Consider the following 20,676-nt stretch of genomic DNA (forward strand, 5'->3'; position numbering starts at 1 on the left):
TCTAGCCCTTTGTTGAGACCGTTAAGTACCATACTCTGCTGTAACCCCGGATACTCTGGAACTAAGAAATACTCAAGGGTCTGTCCCTTACTACAGGCCCCCAAGCGCTCTGCTACAGTTCTCCAGTCCCAAGTGTCAGCTGTTGAGTTCAGACTGTTTCAAATAAAATGAAATCCACTGTCTGATTTAAAACAAGCATCTGGGGGTGGGCCTGAGGCCGGCTCTGCAGTGAGGAAGCTACCAGAAGCACAGCTCTTTTCCCCTCCGCTGGCTCCCAGGCTGTGCCCGGGCTCCAGATCAGAGCCCCCGGGTGGGTGCACTGGTGCCGGCAGGCTGAGCTGTGGAGCCCCAGGCTTTGGGGAAGCCAGAGATCCCGGCCAGCAGCTTGTAGCCAGGAGCAGCCTCATCATGACCCCCAGCGTGCTGTATAAACAATTTCATCTTCTATGTGAGCTGTGATGTGGGAAAGGCTAGAAAGTTCTCCAGGCAGGTGAAGGGGCTTCTCCTTTACAGTTGCTGACACAGGCAAATGGATTAATATCTCAGGAACAGTTTCAATACGAGGGATGAAGACCCAAAAGGCAGTTAACACCTCCCCCACCCCCCTAATCCCAGGGCACCGCGGCTGAGCCTCCCCTGGAGCCCAGCAGTCGGGCCGTGCCCAGCTCACCTTAATGAGGCTCTCCAGCACAGACTTGCAGATGGCCTTTTTGTCTGTGTTGGCGAGCTCTTTCTTCTTGACCAGCACCCGATACCGGTTGTAGAAGTCATGGTAGGCCCACCTGGAGGGAAAACCGGTGCATCAGGGGACACATCCTGCCTCTCGGCCACACAAGGGCCGTGGGTGATCTCAGACAGCGCCCCATGGGGTCAATATGCCTGGCACAAAGCCCTTCTCAGAGCAGCAAAACACGTTCCGGGGCATTCTGTTCTCCCTTGATGCCTTCTGAGAATTTCAGTGTGTAGTTAAGTTATAGAACCATGGCTGGAAGACTGAAAGAAAAAGGAAGCATTGGAGGCTCCCCTGGGAGGGCTGACCAGAGGCAGAACCACTCACAGGGGGTTTCTGCCCCAAAACGTGGAGCTCCACTCCATTGCTGCTGGAATGGGGGAGCCTTACCTGGAATGCAGCTTGATTTTTCTTCTTATAAAACTAAAACTAATATAGCTCATTGAAAACTTTCTAAAGCAGGAAAGCATACGTTAGCAAATAAAGAGAGGCCATATTCTAACCCCTGGAGATACATTGTTCACACACGTTGGTATAGTTTAGAAGGAGCCATTTTTCTCCCGCAAGTAGACTTTATGATTCCACACCACCCCCGCTGTTTATTAGAGTAATGTAGGCCCACTGTAAAGAAAATGTCCATCAACGCACATAAAATAAAGAGCACTTATAATTTCACTACCTTTTAAGTAAGTGCCGTTCTGGTACATTCTGGAAGGAAATCTTTAGGAGATCTCTACTTAAACAAATGCAGTCTTTTCAATGACCAAAGACGTCATTTTCCAGGCGGGCTCTGACCCTTTCTCCTGAAAGCGACCTCAGTTCACACGGACGCTCATATTCTCCTCGCTTCTCATCTCAGTTTTCAGGGGACGCTCACAGCCTTTGCGTGGAACTCATGTTCTGTTGCAGCACAACCCTGCTCTATGGAGACTTTGAATTTGCAGCCTAAATCCCTCTGAAGGTGAATTCGGCCCATCTGTCCCCACTCCTTCCGAGTCCTCAGAGGCATCAAGAGATGCTCACCCCTTCGGAGGCATCAGGAGATGCTACACACACACTCTGTCTTCAGGTCCACATGCTGTCCACGGTGCCCGTTTGGAAATCATATAGGTGCTGCCTTGAGATCGTGTGTTATCATTCACCATCACCTGTGGCCTTGCTGAGTGACTGTCCAGTTACTCAATCTCCCTCATTCTAAAGTATTAATGCAGAATAAACGGATTGCATCCCTTCTCCTGGAGCACATTCGCTTTTAAAAGGGATCCTTTAGAAATTTTATCCAAAGAAATGAGTACTGTGGAAAATCAGGGGCCACTGCGAGCTGCTCCCCTTGCCCTCCACAGTCGCATGCCAGTGTGGTCCTTGGGTTCCCCCTCCCTCCCAGGCGACCCATCTCCACTCCCTGGGACGAGAAGGAAAACAGACTGAGCTCAGAGCCTCTCCATGCCTTTGAAGACACTCGCCTGGTTTGGTGGAAGACTTCTAACACAGCCATGGGTCTCAGAGAAGGTGCAAATAACAAAATGGCTTTTTTTTCCATCTTTTTTTTTCTCTACATAAAATGGCTTATGCCTTACCTTTTTTTAAATAACAGCTTGAGATATAACACACATACTGTAAAGGTGTACCTTTTTAAAAGTATACAGTTCAATAGTTTTTTAGTACCTTCACGAAGTCGTGCAACTATCCCCAATGTTGAATTCCAGAACATTTCCATCACCCCCAAACAAAACCCGACACCTAGTATTAGTCACTCCCTGTTCTCCCCTCCCCCCAGACCGTGACATCCACTAATATACTTTGTTTCCATGCCCTTTACCTTTTCAATGGGTTCTGTCTGTCACAAATGCAAGGTCACAGGGGAATGACAGCACCTGTTCTGCTCGGAGCTGACCAGGTGTGCGCATGGCCCTGCTCCACAGGCTCACAATGTGTGGGTTACCCCCTTCAGCAGGGGGCGGCAGAGGGTGCTGGGATCGGGCCCAGGTAGCGTTTCTGCTGCTCTGTGCCCTTTGGGACCGTGAGCCAAACCCACCTAATTACTGGAAATCTCTACCAGGAGGCTTTAAAAATGGAAACACTTATTATTTGCCCAGCTAAACGTTGCTTCAATGATTTCAATCAGGCACAGTAAATGTCAAGAAAACTCCGAAGCCCTGACCGACCTAATACTGGCGGCCCAGGAACAGAGAGCTGGATGGATAAGCTGCAAATTAGACATTCATTTTGTTTTGTTTCTTTTTTTGGTACGGGCCCAGCCGCTCTGTGGCATGTGGGATCCTCCCGGACCCTGGCACGAACCTGTGTCCCCTGCATCGGCAGGCGGACTCTCAACCACTGTGCCACCAGGGAAGCCCCATTTTGTTTTTAATACATGCAAACGCTGTTGAATTTTTTCCAGGCTCTTTTTGCACCAGCCCCCAAGTTTTAAACATAGACCATTCTGTTTACTGATACTTCCACGTGGGGCAAGATGGATCTGGGCAAGAATCCAAGAGAATGAAAAGTGTCCTTACTCCCCACGCCTACCATCAGTGTTTCACCCGGGTCATGCACTCCTTCCTGCCTGCCCAGCGGGGTGTGGGCTCTCCCTTCAAGGTGGCTCAGCACTTTCGGCGTGGCTTTCTGAGGCCACTTTCCACCTCCTGCAGTTCGGTTAGCCATGTCGTCATCTGTCTTGTTTCTCACTATGAGTTTGCAATTTCTCTGGGGAAATAATTAGAGCAGCGTTTCACTGGGCTAAAAACCTTCAATGCTTCTAATTTGAAAACCACTTACTGCTGACAGTTCTATAACTCTGGAAGGTTACAGGCTCCAGGAGATGACGAGGGAGTAGGGAGATGTGACCGCAATACAGAAAAAACTTGGAGCTCGGGAGCAGAGAAGCCCGCTCTGACACTGACTGGCAGTGTGACCTTAGACAAATCACAGACTGGACACCTCACCTCCCCTGTCTGCAAGTGGAGAGAACATCACCCACCTCACGAGTACCTCCCAGGACTTCAGTAGCCAGTGAGTTCACGGATGTGGAGGGTTTGGAAAGCTGCAACGCTTCCTACAGACCTAAGTGACTCTCCCTTCCCATCCAAGCCCTGCCCCTTTTCTTTGAAAGGCTTCCTCAGATGCCTGCATCAAGGTGACACCAATGGGGGAGGAGGATGCTGCAGAATGCAGCCCTTCCACAGAGAAGGGCTTGGGTGGGCACTCCCTCATGGGGTACCACAACAGGGTCTGGGCATGTACGTGTCCTTCACCAAAGGACCCAGAATCAAACGTGGATTCCGTTTTCTGTGGACCTCTGTGCTCTTAGAAATGAAATCTTCACAGGAAAGGCTCCCTCATCCGTAAGAGGAAAACCTTCCAAGGGAATCTAAATAGAATATGTGATTCTTTTTCCAGAAGTAGAATTTCTTAACAAGACTTTCTGTTTTGGCAGGAACATCTGGATGGAGGTTTTCTGTGCCCATGTAAAAGTTAGGAAAGACCGCTTATTATCACCACAGGTACCCAAGGTTTCCCCTGGAGCTTATGTACCACGAAACCTCTCTCTCTCATAGCATTTGAAGTATTCCCGTTTCCCTGGGGGACACAGAGCTTTCTGCGTTGTACTGTGGATGCTTTTTTGTACATGCTAGCTTCTCTGCTGGCTTTGTGCCTCCTTCGGCCAAGCTCGGATACGTCTTCCGATACTTTTCTTAAACCTCCCAGCGCCTATCACGCATGGTATCTTTACCTGCAGTCACTTACTACATCTTAAAATCTCGGTATTTTCTGAGCTTTAAAATGGCTGGAACCCAGTGTTAAACTTTTCTCTCTACCAGAGTTTCTCAAGGAGGGCAGGAATGGCTCTGGGGCAGACACTTCCTCAGTGTATGGGACAGTTCCCCAGGACACAGAGCATCTTTCCACCATTACCCACCTCCCCCTTCATCAAGATATGCAAAAATGTTCCCAAACATGTGTGGAATGTGTGTTACAGAACACAGTCCTAGTCCAAGGAACCTTAAGAACAATGGACCATGACTGCCATCCGCCTCTGCAGTGTGAATCTGCTTCCTCCGGTCCCACCCCCCCGCTCGTTGGGTGGCCCTGGAGACACCCTCTCCCAGGCATCTCTGTGGCCGATGGCCTGGGGGTGTCTTTTAAGCCCACCCTGGGCCCAGCTGCTCTTCCATTCTATTCCATATTAGCAGTGGGAGAAGAGCTCCCATCCTAAGTGTATTCCAGGCCTCAACTGTGGCCCCAACCCTGGGCTATGTGGAGTCGTAGGGGCCTCAGAGACAGGACTCACTCAGCTCTGTTCTCTCTGGTTTCAGAGTCGCATGCCAGGGGTCTGGCTGAATGTCCCAGACTTTAATATCGTGTTTTCTCCGAAACAGAGGCCTACTTCACCCTATGTGTCTCTGGTCTGCTGGGGAGCAGGCATGCCAACCGGTAGAGCGGTCACAGCTGGGTGTGGGGAAGGCCCAGGACCTGTGGCGGCTCCCGGGAAGAAGTGGGAGCAGGCATGGTGGATGAGCTGCCCCAGGCCAAGGGTTCAGCAGAGCCCACCAGCCTGGAAAGGTGCTTCCTCGTTACAAGCTCCTCAGGCCTCAAGACAGTGTGTGGTGGAGCACATGCAGTGGGGGGATGTTTGCTTGACTGAGTTCCCATCTGGAGCCCGATACTGTACCTAACATCTACACGTGGGGACGCCCCACAGAACACGCCTGCCTGCAGGGCCCCAATGGACCAGTGTGTACAATGGGGTGGATCTGCAAAGCTGGTGGCACTTTGCTTCCTTCTCTTGGACAGGCTTCCTCATGCGGGGACTGGCTGGTATAGACAAGCTCTGAATCTCTCCAGTAAGACCAGAGTATGAGGCTAAGTCACACAACTTCTCTGACATCAGGCCACAAGAGGAATCCCTGAAGATGGCATGTCAGGTTATCACAAGGACCCCTAAGAAAAAGGTGACGAATCCATCAGGGCTTTTCAGGTCAGGATTAGGTGGGTTAACCTGTACTTTGACATACCTCACGGCCCTGTGACATTCAACTTAGGCAAAGATCCTGGTCATGCCGACACGGAACATAAGGGGTTATGCTTCTCTTCTAGTCTGAGAACCTTCAGGAGCCTGTGAGCTCCAGGGGCCGGGGGCGGGGGGCTGGTCCCCTCCAGTGTTTCACACACAGGCCAACAGACATTTGCGGGACAGAGGTGTTTAGCCATGCTGAGATGCCTGTTAACCAGGACCAACAGAGTCTTTCTAGATACGAGCTGCAGAAACAATTTTCTTGATAGACACCAAGCACCATACTCTTCTCTTGTTCTCTCTTTTGAAGAAACAACCCAGCGGAGAAATAAATGATGTTGCATGCAGGAGTTTTCCTTGGAACTGTATCAAGGATGGACAAAATTTTCCAAGGAACACAAGAGACCGAAGTCAGAGGAGAGGGCACTTTGTAGAAGACTCACAAGTGAAGGCATCCTTAACCCCTGGCCGTGTGGTATGACAACTCTACCCCTTGCTATCTGTGAGGATTTAATCTGATCACTTAACTCTTAAGGGATCTGTTTTGTCATCCTAAAATGGGGTGATACCCCCTTATCTTGCCTACCAAGAGTCAATATGGTCTTTTCAACAAATGGTGCTGGCACAACTGGTATCTGTATGCAAAAGGATGAGGTCGGACCTCTACTTCACATTACACATAAATTAATGCAAAATGGATTAAAAACCTAAACCTATAAAACTCTCAGAAGAAAACATACGTGTAAATCTTTGTGACCTTGGATTGGGCAAACAATCTCAGAGGAAAAAATAGATACATTGGACTCTTGCTAAATGAAAAGCTATTATGCTTCAAAGGACACCATCAAGAAAGTGAAAAGACACCCAACAGAATGCGAGAAAATATTTGCCAGTCATATATCTAGTAAGGATCTAGTATCTAGAATATGTAAAGAACTCCTACAACTCAACACCAAAGAGACAACTAACCCAATTTAAAAATGGGCAAGTGATTTGCATACCATTTCTCCAAAGAAGATATACGAATGGCCAATAAGCACATGGAACTATGCTCAACTTCATTAATCATCAGAGAAATGCAAATCAAATCACAGTGGGATGCCACGTGACACCCACTAGGATGGCTATAACAAAAAAGACAGACAATAACAAGTGCTGACAAGAATGTATAGATATGGGAAGCCCCATCCATTGCTGGTGAGAATGTAGAATGGCGCAGCCATGCTGGAAAACAGTGGCAGTTTCTTGAAAGAGTAAAGAGTTATCATATTACCCAGCAATCCTACCTCTAGGTATAAATAAGAGAAATAAAATATACATGCATACAAAACTATGTGCATGAATATTCAGAGCCGTATTATTCATACATGTTAAGAAGTGGAAATAATCCAAATGTCCATACAAAAACAAGACCCGTATATATGCTCTCTACCAGAGACCCACTTCAGACCTAGGGACACATACAGACTGAAAGTGAGGGGATGGAAAAAGATATTCCATGCAAATGGAAATCAAAAGAAAGCTGGAGTAGCAATTCTCATATCAGACAAAATAGACTTTAAAACAAAGACTATTATAAGAGACAAAGAAGGACACTACATAATGATCAAGGGATCAATCCAAGAAGAAGATATAAAAATTGTAAATACTTACGCACCCAACAAAGAAGCAGCTCAATACATAAGGCAAATACTAACAGCCATAAAAGGGGAAATCAACAGTAACACAATCATAGTAGGGGACTTTAACACCCCACTTTCACCAATGGACAGATCCTCCAAAATGAAAATAAATAAAAAACACAAGCTTTAAATGATACGTTAAACAAGATGCACTTAATTGATATTTATAGGACATTCCATCCAAAAACAACAGAATACACATGCTTCTCAAGTGCTCATGGAACATTCTCCTGGAGAGATCATATCTTGGGGCACAAATCAAGCCTTGGTAAATTTAGGAAAATTGAAATCGTATCAAGTATCTTTTCCGACCACAATGCTATGAGACTACATATCAATTACAGGAAAAACTCTGTAAGAAATACAAACACATGGAGGCTAAACAACACACTACTTAATAACCAAGAGATCACTGAAGAAATCAGAAAGGAAATCAAAAATACCCAGAAACAAATGACAATGAAAACACAACAACCCAAAAGCTATGGGATGCAGCAAAAGTAGTTCCAAGAGGGAAGTTTATAGCTATACAAGCCTACCTTAAGAAATAAGAAACATCTCAAATAAACAACCTAACCTTACACCTAAAACAATTAGAGAAAGAAGAACAAAAAACCCCCAAAGTTAGCAGAAGGAAAGAAATCATAAAGATCAGATCAGAAATAAATGAAAAAGAAATGAAGGAAACGATAGCAAAGATCAATAAAACTAAAACCTGGTTCTTTGAGAAGATAAACAAAATTGATAAAACATTAGCCAGACTCATCAAGAAAAAAAGGGAGAAGACTCAAATCAATAGAATTAGAAATGAAAAAGGAGAAGTAACAACTGACACTGCAGAAATACAAAGGATCATGAGATTACTAGAAGCAACTATATCCCAATAAAATGGACAACCTGGAAGAAATGGACAAATTCTTAGAAATGCACAACCTTCTGAGAATGAACCAGGAAGAAACAGAATATATGAACAGACAATAACAAGCACTGAAATTGAAACTGTGATTAAAAATCTTCCAACAAACAAAAGCCCAGGACCAGATGGTTTCACAGGCAAATTCTATCAAACATTTAGAGAAGAGCTAACACCTATCCTTCTCAAACTCTTCCAAAATATAGCAGAGGGAGGAACGCTCCCAAACTCATTCTACGAGGCCACCATCACTCTGATACCAAAACCAGACAAAGATGTCACAAAGAAAGAAAACTACAGACCAATATCACTGATGAACATAGATGCAAAAATCCTCAACAAAGTACTAGCAAACAGAATCCAACAGCACATTAAAAGGATCATACACCATGATCAAGTGTGGTTTATACCAGGAATGCAAGGATTCTTCAATATATGCAAATCAATCAACGTGATACACCATTTACACAAATTGAAGGAGAAAAACCGTATGATCATCTCAATTGATGCAGAGTAAGTTTTCAACAAAATTCAACACCCATTTATGATAAAAACCCTCCAGAAAGTAGGCATAGAGGGAACTTTCCTCAATATAATACAGGCCATACCCACAGCCAAACATCATCCTCACTGGTGAAAAACTGAAACCATTTCCACAAAGATAAGGAAGAAGACAAGGTTGCCCACTCTCACCACTATTATTCAACATAGTTTTGGAAGTTTTAGCCACAGCAATCAGAGAAGAAAAAGAAATAAAAGGAGTACCAATTGGAAAAGAAGAAGTAAACCTGTCACTGTTTGCAGATGACATGATACTATATATAAAGAATCCTAAAGATGCTACCAGAAAACTACTAGAGCTAATCAATGAATTTGGTAAAGTAGCAAGATATAAAATTAATGCACAGAAATCTCTTGCATTCCTATACACTAATGATGAAAAATCTGAAAGTGAAATTAAGAAAACACTCCCATTTACCATTGCAACAAAAAGAATAAAATATCTAGGAATAAACCTACCTAAGGAGACAAAAGACCTGTATGCAGAAAATTATAAGACACTGATGAAAGAAATTAAAGATGATACAAATAGATGGAGAGATATACCATGTTCTTGGATTGGAAGAATCAACATTGTGAAAATGACTCTACTACCCAAAGCAATCTACAGATTCAATGCAATCCCTATCAAACTACCACTGGCATTTTTCACAGAACTAGAATGAAAAATTTCAGAATTTGTATGGAAACACAAAAGACCCCTAATAGCCAAAGCAGTCTGGAGAAAGAAAAACAGAGCTGGAGGAATCAGGCTCCCTGACTTCAGACTATACTATAAAGCTACAGTAATCAGGACAGTATGGTACTGGAACAAAAACAGAAATATAGATCAATGGAACAGGATAGAAAGCCCAGAGATAAACATACGCACATATGGTCACCTTATCTTTGATAAAGGAGGCAAGAATATACAGTGGAGAAAAGACAGCCTCTTCAATACGTGGTGCTGGGAAAACTGGACAGCAACATGTAGAAGAATGAAATTAGAACAGTCCCTAACATCATACACAAAAATAAACTCAAAATGGATTAAAGACCTAAATGTAAGGCCAGACACCATCAAACTCTTAGAAGAAAACATAAGAAGAACACTCTATGACATAAATCACAGCAAGATCATTTTTGACCCACCTCCTAGAGAAATGTAAATAAAAACAAAAATAAACAAATGGGACCTAATGAAAGTTAAAAGCTTCTGCACAGCAAGGGAAACCATAAACAAGATGAAAAGACAACCCTCAGAATGGGAGATAATATTTGCAAATGAAGCAACTGACAAAGGATTAATCTCCAAAACATACAAGCAACTCATGCAGCTCAATATCAAAAAAACAAACAACCCAATCCAAAAGTGGGCAGAAGATCTAAACAGACATTTCTCCAAAGAAGATATACAGATTGCCAACAAACACATGAAAGAATGCTCAACATCACTAATCATTAGAGAAATGCAAATCAAAACCACAATGAGGTATCACCTCACACCAGTCAGAATGGCCAACATCAAAAAGTCTAGAAACAATAAATGCTGGAGAGGGTGTGGAGAAAAGGGAACACTCTTGCACTGTTGGTGGGAATGTAAATGGATATAGCCACTATGGAGAACAGTATGGAGGTTCCTTAAAAAACTAAAAACAGAACTACCATACGACCCAGCAATCCTACTACTGGGCATATACCCTGAGAAAACCATAATTCAAAAAGAGTCATGTACCAAAATGTTCATTGCAGCTCTATTTACAATAGCCAGGACATGGAAGCAACCTGTGTCCATCAACAGATGAATGGATAAAGAAGATGTGGCGCATATATACAATGGAATATTACTCAGCCATAAAAAGGAACAAAACTGAGTTATTTGCAGTGAGGTGGATGGACCTAGAGACTGTCATAAAGAGTGAAGTAAGTCAGAAAGAGAAAAAAAAGAAAATGGTCAGAAGAACCTAGGGTCAAGACGGGAATAAAGACACAGACCTATTAGAGCATGGACTTGAGGACACGGGGAGGGGGAAGGGTAAGCTGGGACAAAGTGAGAGAGTGGCATGGACATATATACACTACCAAACATAAAATAGATAGCTATGGGAAGCAGCTGCATAGCACAGGAAGATCAGCTCAGTGCTTTGTGACCACCAAGAGGGGTGGGATAGGGAGTGTGGGAGGGAGACGCAAGAGGGAAGAGATACGGGGACATATGTATATGTATAACTGATTCACTTTGTTATAAAGCAGAAACTGACACACCATTGTAAAGCAATTACACTCTAACAAAGATGTTAAAAAATTTTTAAAAAATCCAAATGCCCATCAACTGATGAATGGGTAAAATAAAATGTGGTGTATTCTTACAATAAAATAGTGTTATTTTAGCATTATAAACGAATAACGTTCTGATGCATGCTACAAGATGGATGAACCTTGAAAATATTATCCTAAGTGTTAAGAAACCTGACATAAAAGGCCACATGTTGATCACATGTGTGATTCTATTTATATGAAATATCCAGAATAGGTAAATTTATAGAAAGATGATACTCATGCATGGGTTCCCAGTGCAAAGGTGACAGGGTTCTCACCCTGCCACGGATACCTCGTATTTGCCTCTCCCTTTATCCCCCACATACATCCTAGGCCTCTCAGGGGAACACAGGCTGAGACCCCAAGGTGGCCCTGGGTCTGAAGGTCGCTAAGCCCTACTGCAGGGGAAGGGAGACACAAGCCTTCCCCACTGGCTCCATGCTGGAGCCGAGACGCCATGAGGACAGAGGCAAATCTAGGCGTCCCGCAGTGCCCTCAGACAGTCAAGTGGCTGTGGTTTACCAGGGGCCAACACTTGCTTCTGGGCGACAGCTGTAGGGCAAGATGCATCTAAAAATCACCTGGGAAATCTTGTCGAGGGCAGATTCTGAGTCTGAGGCGGCTCCTGGCTTCTGGGAACGCTTCCACATGACCGTGATGTGCAGCCGTGGTCAAGAACCCTGTGTCAGACCCTGGTGCCCGGAAATGAGCACAGTGCTCAGGGGAGAAAGGGCCAGAACTAAGGGCAGGAAGAGCCGAGATAAAAAATTATTTTGCTGCAAAATAAGTTCTACATTCTTCTTTCTCGGTAGGATTTTTAAGAGCAAGGCGAGTAACTATGTGTCTGTTTGTTTAATCATGATTAAACAGGAAGGTGAACGGAGCAATTTCTCAAGCCTCCATCCAGTTCTCCAATCCTATGCTATTTAGTCCCTATGGGGCAGGGGGGTGAAGCTGGGGAAGGAGTGGAAGTCTTTTTGGAAAGCACCAATGAGTTTTTCTGATGTGACTGTGAGGTAGAGTGAAGAGTTACCGGTGAGTTTTTTTCCTAGGATATAAATACTGCATATTCAAGCAGCTCCCCTCTCTCCTCGCCCCCATCACACGCTTGTTTTGCTTAAGTGGAATTTGCTTCACAATTCCTCCAAGACACAAAGCTGGTCTGAAACCCCCCGAGGAGGGAGACAGGTGACTGCACAGGTGTAAGACACCTGGGGGGGGGGCGGCTGGGAGTCAGGTGCTGGGGGACGAGCTTGTCTTACTGGACAGCGCATTTATCACCGTGCTTTATGGACGTGATCACGGACATTTATCTTAGCCACCATCGCATTTCAACTTGAGTGATACATTTTCATTTTAAATCAGACTCACAGGGGGCCATAGTTCTTAGGGAGGATAAAAACAGACAGGTATACTGAAGCCTGAGACCGGGGTGAGGGAGCGCCAGAGGCCGCGGCTGGCCAGCGACTCTGCATTCCTCCTCTCTGGCTTGGTGGACTGTGTGGGCACTGGCATCCATTAATTTCGGAACAGGGCTAAGAGCTCCACACCCAGGGCATCGGTAGGCTGGATGCAGGGACCTGGCCTGAGATCCCAGCTGAAAAGGGCTGCTTTTGGCTCGGGCTCCTTGGGGAAGAGCCCTCTGAACATTTCATCACAAGTCCCTGCCACCCTGGACCATGCGTTCCTTTTCCCTTTGCCATGTTCTTCCCTGTAAAGTGATACCTGCCCTGTGGCCACAGAAGGAGGAAAAATGTAGGAAAATGTTATGAGTTGTAATCCCCGTAATCAAAGAAGCCATTCAAGTTTCCTTTGGAGACAGCTGTGCAAAGCTATGGCTGCCTGACGAGCTCACGCACATGACATCACTTGGCTGCGCTGAATCTCAGCAGCCACGGAAGCTGAAGTCTTTTTGTGACGACCCTCTGGTCCCACGAAGGTCTCCTCGAGTCAGGTCAACAAAATGACTGCTCACCTCTACACTGAGGGAGCACACGTGACACCTGTGTGTTTCCTTCAGTGGCAAACACCTTGACAGGCACACAGTATCCGTTAAACCTCACTCACTTCACCCCCAGACACAGCAGACACACACCAGGCTTCTGGATGAAGCAGTTAGGTAGCATTTTGTTTTCAACCAGCGAGGTCACTCCACGTGGCTACCAAGGCTGGCAGGTACCGAAAGTCAGGCCACGTGCAGAGCCAGAGACTCCGGGTGTGGCGGTTTGCCCCGCAGCCCTTCCCTCTCACCACTCACCTTCCAAAGAAATGCCACCCGAGGTGCTGTGACCTGGCGGTGGGGAGAAGTTAGGGTCCAACTGAAATAATATGGTTGATTCAACTCCGTCTCGACACTAACAAAAGCGTCACAACACTATGGTGCCGCTTTCCAAAAGTTAGTGTCTCAAACGGCAGTTTGGGGAGGAAATCCTCTCTTTGACCCTTCAGCAAAATCTGCTACGATAGCAAACAGGAGGAGGATACGGAACGCAGTGTTCTGGATCTAATCCCAAACATTTAAATCACAGCGTTAAGTAACATCTTCTGTGATACCAGAAAATACCAGGCTTTCTTTCCTTCCCTACAATACCTTTCCATCATCCAACTGTGTTTTGCAATTACAAAAGCAAAAAGTACAGATGCCCTTGTAATTATCTGCTGGGAATAAGTCTGAAACAATTAGGGAGGAAGGGAAAGACACCCGTCAGCTGCCCCGTAAGAGGCCAGCAAGTCTGTGGGCGTCTCCACTTCACCGGCAACTCTGTCTGCAGCCAGGTGGAATGAACAGCAGAAGTGGTTCTCCATATGAATCGAAAGACTCGGAGGGAATGCATTCTCTTGGCTGCCAAGGAAGGGGCTGTCTGGATGAGGTGAAAAGCAGCCCTGGCACGCTAAGACTGGAGGACTGAGCAGGGGGAACAGGCACTGAGCTGATCTCCCCCATCACTGGACAGGAAGAGCAACCTACCACCCCTTCCAGACCTGGACCACACGCCGCACCCTGACTGGCCGTAACCTCCCACTGCCTCCTCATCAATTCGAATACTCCTCACCCTTCAAGGCCCAGCTCACGTCTTACTTCCTCCAAGACATGTTTCCTCCTAAACTTGCACCTACAACAGTTAGTTGTTCTCTAACTGCTTTAGGCGTGTAGCACTCACTCCTCCTAGACTGTGAGCTCCTGGTGGGCAGAGGCCATGCCTTACATCCTGAATCCCCTCAGAGCAATCGGCATGGAGCTAGATGCTCGATACAAGATGAGACATGCTGTGGAAGGACAGATTAACAGGAGAAAGGGATACCATGAAGGCAAGAAAACCTTCTCATGCTACGAAAACTCATGGGAGGCCACAGGAGTAAAACGCTCTCCCCTTCCTCTTCCACCTCCAAAACAGATGGTTTTGTACTGTGTCAGCAAAACCAGTGGGTGGCACACGCTGTCACTCCGATTGATTTCACAGTGAGGCTGCGAGGAAGCTCCATGGGTGAATCGGAGATGACAGAGATGAGCAGGGGCCTCTGCCTGAAGCATGGTCTACAGTTCAGCATGTCAGACTCAAAGACTTCTAGCCTTTCCTTGACGTTCTCCAAGAAAAGAGGGTCATGCCCTCTGCAAGCCATTTGTCCTACTATTAAACAATTCATTCTGTTAGAAAGTTCTTGGCGAAACAGGGTGCTCCTTGTATACTGAGACGGGTCCCCAAGCTTCCATCTACCTTAGACTATCTCATTTTCAAAGGGTCCCAATGTTCACGCCTCCCGTTGGACAGGCCCAGCATCAGCACCCATTATATGTTACACAAAAAGATGAGCGCCTGGGTTTCTCTGCTTACCTCCAGACCTCATACAGCACAGGTATGCTTGTGAGGACCCGTGATCCCTAAGTTTCCTGCACAGGGATCCTCAACAGTTTAACATGGGACATCTCAGCTCTATTCTGTTTTGACGTACTTTAGACAATTCTTAGACTGACCTTTTCAGTTGCTTGGAGAGTTCTGAGAACTCCAGAATGCTCTTTTGAGGCGACCAGGTACACCAGGATTTCACAAAAACAAAGCTAGAAATGTCTGATATAGACATGTCCTACCCTGATAATTACCCCAGAAGCATGCAGCTTCTCACTCATATCTGGATGAGGAATAAATATGTTATTAAATGCTTATGTGCCTGGCACTGTGCTGAGGACTTCAGATGCATTACCTCATTTATCACAACAGTCCATGAAGTAAGTATGACCATTCTACTAAATAATGAGGGAACCCAGGCTCAGAGAGATTAATTTACTCGCCTGGGGTCACCCAGCCTAGGAGTCTGGGAGCTGACACTGAAATCTAGGCCTGACTCTGAGGCCCAAGGTCCAACCACCAGGTTCTGATGGCTCCAGTCCAGGCCGCGCTTCTGCAGTCTGGTCTTTTATTTACAAGCTGGAGAGGGCAGGGAGCAGCTCCACACCAGGCCTCCAGCCTGGGCCCAGCCCACAGGACCCCACCTGTCCCCTCACTCCTCCGAGACACCTGTTTGGAAGAAGAGTGAAGAAACGCTTCACTGACGTAAGCAGTTAAGATGTTTGCCAACCACCACGCGGCAGAGCAGGGCAGGGTGATTCTAGTCCAGCCCGAGCACAGCCAGCTGGTGACCCTGGGCAGCTCACTTCCTTCTCGGGGCCTCCCTGGTGAAGATGCATCTTAAATCAGGAAGCACCCACACCTACACGTACAGCTAAAGTGAGCTCAGGCCACAACACACTTTCTGCCGCAAACTGCCACCTTCTATTTTCCATCTGAAGTTATTTCGTTAAACAAACAAGGTGTTGGCCACAGCCCATTGAATTGCTTTCCTGCCCCACTAGTGGGTTGCGATGCAGTTTTGAGAGACACTGGACTCAAGATGCGGGATTAAAGAAACCTTTCCGGGAGCCCAGCAGAGAGAAGAGCCAGGAGCCGGAGTGGGGCCCGGCTGCCAGTAGAACACGGTTTGAAAACCAGTGGCTCGACAGCTCCCTAGCGTCCTTGTCAAGTTCTTAAGTGGAACAAACTATGCCTGGTCTGAACCCTGTGCTTGGAGCACCACTGAAAGGCCATCCAATCAGCCAGGCTACAATACCTGAACTCAAGATTGAACCACTGTGCCCGCAGCCTGAGCCCCTTCCGCTCAATCAAAAGGCGATGTGGACGCTGCAGGGCAGGAAGAAGGGGCACAGAGCCTTCACCTAAGAGGGGCAAGCGTGGCCCACCTCATTAATCGTGGAGTTGTCAGCCAGATGTGTTCAGACCCCAAGGTCCAAAAATGAGATGGAGCCCCAGGACACTCCTTGTCTGTTTTCTAAGAAGAGAGATGTGGTTGAAAGACAGTAATAGCAGCCTTCTACCTCCAGCTGGAGCAGATCATTCTGAGCAATGCTTGAACCTGCTGGGTTTTGAGAAGCTGCACGGATGTTGCAGATTAGTGACAGTTCTTTGCACCTTCCAGGTCAAATGCAAATTCCTAATTCCATCAGCAACTTCCTTCCCAGGTGCAACATCTGGGAGCCGTTGATGGTTAAGTTGTTTCTGGGTAACTGACCACTGCATATGGATGTTTCCTCAGCTGCAGTGGGAAAGTGCCAGGTGGAGATGGCAGGAGGGGGGCTGGGCTGCCTCTCCTCCTCCCCATTTCTGGCTCCTTCCTCCTTCTGACACTTAGAGGACCTTCTTCAGACAGGTGGGTCCCTGTGGAAAATACCACAGGCTCTGGGTTGCTACAGTGCCCTGTTCAGCTCCAGTTCCTGGCAGAAGATGTTTGGCTTACGTGATTTCACGGGGGCTAGTTGGTCGCTATCCGTACCCCCCCCCATTGCAGGCCAGTGTCCAGCAGAGGGGATCCACGGTCTTGGCACAGCTTCAACAGACACTGGGGTGGCTCAATGGCCTATCCACAATGCAAATCAGATCGTGATAGTGGTCTTTTAGCTCAAAGAAATGACATTTTCCATCATATATCTGATTCTATATTAAAAGGTAAAGGGGTCCATTGACAGATGAATAAACAAAATGTGGTCTCTACATATAAGGGAATATTATTCAGCCTTAGAAAAGGAATTTCTGACACACGCTACAACATGGATGAATTTTAAAGACATTATGAGAAGTGAAATAGGCCACGCACTAAAAGACAAGTACTGCATGATTCCACTTACACGAATCATCAGTGTAGAGTCATCAAAATCATAGAGACAGAAAGTAGAATGCTGGCTGCCAATGGAGGCAATGGTGAGTAGTGCTTAACGGGTACAGTTTCAGTTTTGCAAGATGAAAGAGTTCTGTGGATGAATAGTGGTGATGGTTGTACAAGTATGAATGGACTTAGTACCACTGAACTGTACACTTAAAAATGATTAAGACGGTAAATGTTAGTGTATTTTGCCACAATAAAGAACAAACAAGCAAAAGGTAAAGAGGACAAGGTAGGACTTGGGCACAGGAGAAATCCCCTTGGCAACTCCAGCCAGCTTGACACCCAGACCAATGCCAAGTTGAAATCTGAAAAGCTGTCCAGGAGGATGTTACCGTTGACACCCATATTTCTCAGCCCAAACTGAAATTCTTCTGTCTGTCAGTGCCCTGCTTGAGCCCTCAGTGTTGGGGAACATTTCTGGATGCTCTGTCTTGGGGGACAGCACATAAGAGGGTTCCCTGGGGAGCCAGGCTCCAGGGGCCATGGTACCTGGACGGGTAGCCAGCTGCGCTGATACGAATGGTCTCCAACACCCCGCACGCTCGGAGCTGCTGCACTGCTCTCTTCGGGTCAAAGCTGAAAAAAACAAGACAAGCAGTGAGTGCCACACGGCAAAGGAGTGGAACAGGGGAGGGGGAGAGCCCGCCCCCTCCTGCACAGGCACCCTGGAGCTCAAGGTCAGGGGCCAAGCACAGACTAAAGAACAGTGACTGGCAGCACGTGAGCCATCTCAGCATCTTCAGGTCTGTGCACATTCTTATTCGCACCTGGGATACTCCTCTTCTCTGCCCCCCGCATTCTGTCCACCCACCAAGGCTCATTCCTGCTTCCTCTGCAGAGCCTTCCCTCATTATTTCCATACACAGGGGCATCTGTCTTAATTCAACGGCCAAATCATATACACTCGGCACCACAAGCATTATTTGGCTCCAGAGTTAAAAGGGGGAGTGTCTCAGGTCACGCAGACCTGGGTTTGAATCATGACGTGATCACTTATAGCTGCATGTGTGATTTGGGGCAAGTAACATAAACTTGCACGGCAGTATCTTCATCTGTCAAGTGGGGATCATAGAAGTACCCCTTTTAGAGGGTTAGTGTGAAGACGAAATGTAATGGCCCACGAGAGCAGTGGGAACAGCGCCTGGCAGAGCATAAGGGCATGCGTGTTGTTAGCTACTATCATGATAGGTGCCCAGTTAAGAATCATATAGATGAAGAACTTTATCTTCCTGTCTTTAAAGACATGAGCCACGACTTCAACAACTCACCCCCCCTAAAATGCTACGTTTAGCACTGAGAACCCAGTTTTTATTCTGGGTGTATGTGTGTGTTTATTCTGGGTGTATGTGTGTGTTTATTCTGGGTGTACGTGTGTGTGTTTATTCTGGGTGTGTGTGTGTGTTTATTCTGTGTGTGTGTGTGTGTTTATTCTGGGTGTGTGTGTGTGTTTATTCTGGGTGTGTGTGTGTGTTTATTCTGGGTATGTGTGTGTGTTTATTCTGGGTGTGTGTGTGTGTTTATTCTGGGTATGTGTGTGTGTTTATTCTGGGTATATGTGTGTGTGTTTATTCTGGGTGTGTGTGTTTATTCTGGGTGTGTGTGTGTGTTTATTCTGGGTGTGTGTGTGTGTTTATTCTGGGTATGTGTGTGTTTATTCTGGGTGTGTGTGTGTGTTTATTCTGGGTGTGTGTGTGTGTTTATTCTGGGTATGTGTGTGTGTTTATTCTGGGTGTGTGTGTGTGTTTATTCTGGGTGTGTGTGTGTTTATTCTGGGTGTGTGTGTGTGTTTATTCTGGGTATGTGTGTGTGTTTATTCTGGGTATGTGTGTGTTTATTCTGGGTGTGTGTGTGTGTTTATTCTGGGTGTGTGTGTGTATTCTGGGTATGTGTGTGTGTTTATTCTGGGTGTGTGTGTGTGTTTATTCTGGGTGTGTGTGTCTGTTTATTCTGGGTATATGTGTGTGTTTATTCTGGGTATATGTGTGTGTTTATTCTGGGTGTGTGTGTGTGTTTATTCTGGGTGTGTGTGTTTATTCTGGGTGTGTGTGTGTGTTTATTCTGGGTATGTGTGTGTGTTTATTCTGGGTATATGTGTGTGTGTTTATTCTGGGTGTGTGTGTTTATTCTGGGTGTGTGTGTGTGTTTATTCTGGGTATGTGTGTGTGTTTATTCTGGGTGTGTGTGTGTGTTTATTCTGGGTGTGTGTGTGTGTTTATTCTGGGTGTATGTGTGTGTTTATTCTGGGTATGTGTGTGTTTATTCTGGGTGTATGTGTGTGTTTATTCTGGGTGTATGTGTGTGTTTATTCTGGGTGTGTGTGTGTGTTTATTCTGGGTGTATGTGTGTGTTTATTCTGGGTATGTGTGTGTTTATTCTGGGTGTATGTGTGTGTTTATTCTGGGTATGTGTGTGTGTTTATTCTGGGTATATGTGTGTGTGTTTATTCTGGGTGTGTGTGTTTATTCTGGGTGTGTGTGTGTGTTTATTCTGGGTATGTGTGTGTGTTTATTCTGGGTATATGTGTGTGTGTTTATTCTGGGTGTGTGTGTTTATTCTGGGTGTGTGTGTGTGTTTATTCTGGGTATGTGTGTGTGTTTATTCTGGGTATATGTGTGTGTGTTTATTCTGGGTGTGTGTGTTTATTCTGGGTGTGTGTGTGTGTGTTTATTCTGGGTATGTGTGTGTGTTTATTCTGGGTGTGTGTGTGTGTTTATTCTGGGTGTGTGTGTGTGTTTATTCTGGGTATATGTGTGTGTTTATTCTGGGTGTGTGTGTGTGTTTATTCTGGGTGTGTGTGTGTGTTTATTCTGGGTGTGTGTGTGTGTTTATTCTGGGTGTACACGTATGTCCTACACATACACTGAGTAGGACACTGGAATAAAAAGTCAGACATGGTCTGGGTTTTCTAAGAGCATCCACACTTGAAGAGGAGAGAAGTGTATAGAAGAAGTAAACCACAAGGCAGTATGCGATAAAGGTGGTAAAAATGCTGAAAGAAACTGGAGGGAAAGATGTTGAGGTTGGCTGGGGTAATCAGGGAGTCTTCGTGGAGAAAGAATTAAGCTGAACTAGAATTAATCACTTATATTTGGGATGAGGAATAAGTGTTTCTATTTCTTTCTGGCTGTTCTGAAGCCTGGCTACAAGCCGAGGGCCTCTTGCTCCTTGCACTCTGGGAGGAGGGAGGGCAGGGGTGAGGCCCTCCAGACTCAGTCCCGGATCCTGCGGATTGTACCGGCTTCAGCGCACACCTGGCCGGGCAGTC

The 20,676-nt window shown here is 46.1% G+C and overlaps 1 protein-coding gene across 9 annotated transcripts in view; it reads right to left on the reverse strand.

Annotated features, from left to right (window-relative positions):
* MYO5B (myosin VB) overlaps positions 1–20,676 on the reverse strand; it is a 387,835-nt gene that overhangs the window by 66,812 nt on the left and 300,347 nt on the right. For all 9 annotated transcript variants that reach the window (XR_016387637.1, XR_016387636.1, XM_089895168.1 and 6 more), the window contains 2 exons: positions 17,901–17,987; positions 671–782 (listed from right to left, as the gene is read on the reverse strand). Coding sequence is in view for 7 of the 9 variants with exons in the window: in XM_089895168.1 (XP_089751294.1) it covers positions 671–782; positions 17,901–17,987 (199 nt within the window). In the remaining 2 variants the exon portion in view is untranslated. The remainder of the gene's footprint in view (positions 1–670; positions 783–17,900; positions 17,988–20,676) is intronic.

The sequence above is a fragment of the Delphinapterus leucas genome, chromosome 14, assembly GCF_059928025.1.
Source record: "Delphinapterus leucas isolate spDelLeu-1000000601 "Yukka" chromosome 14, BTC_Dleu_Yukka2, whole genome shotgun sequence".
Classification (NCBI taxonomy): domain Eukaryota; kingdom Metazoa; phylum Chordata; class Mammalia; order Artiodactyla; family Monodontidae; genus Delphinapterus; species Delphinapterus leucas.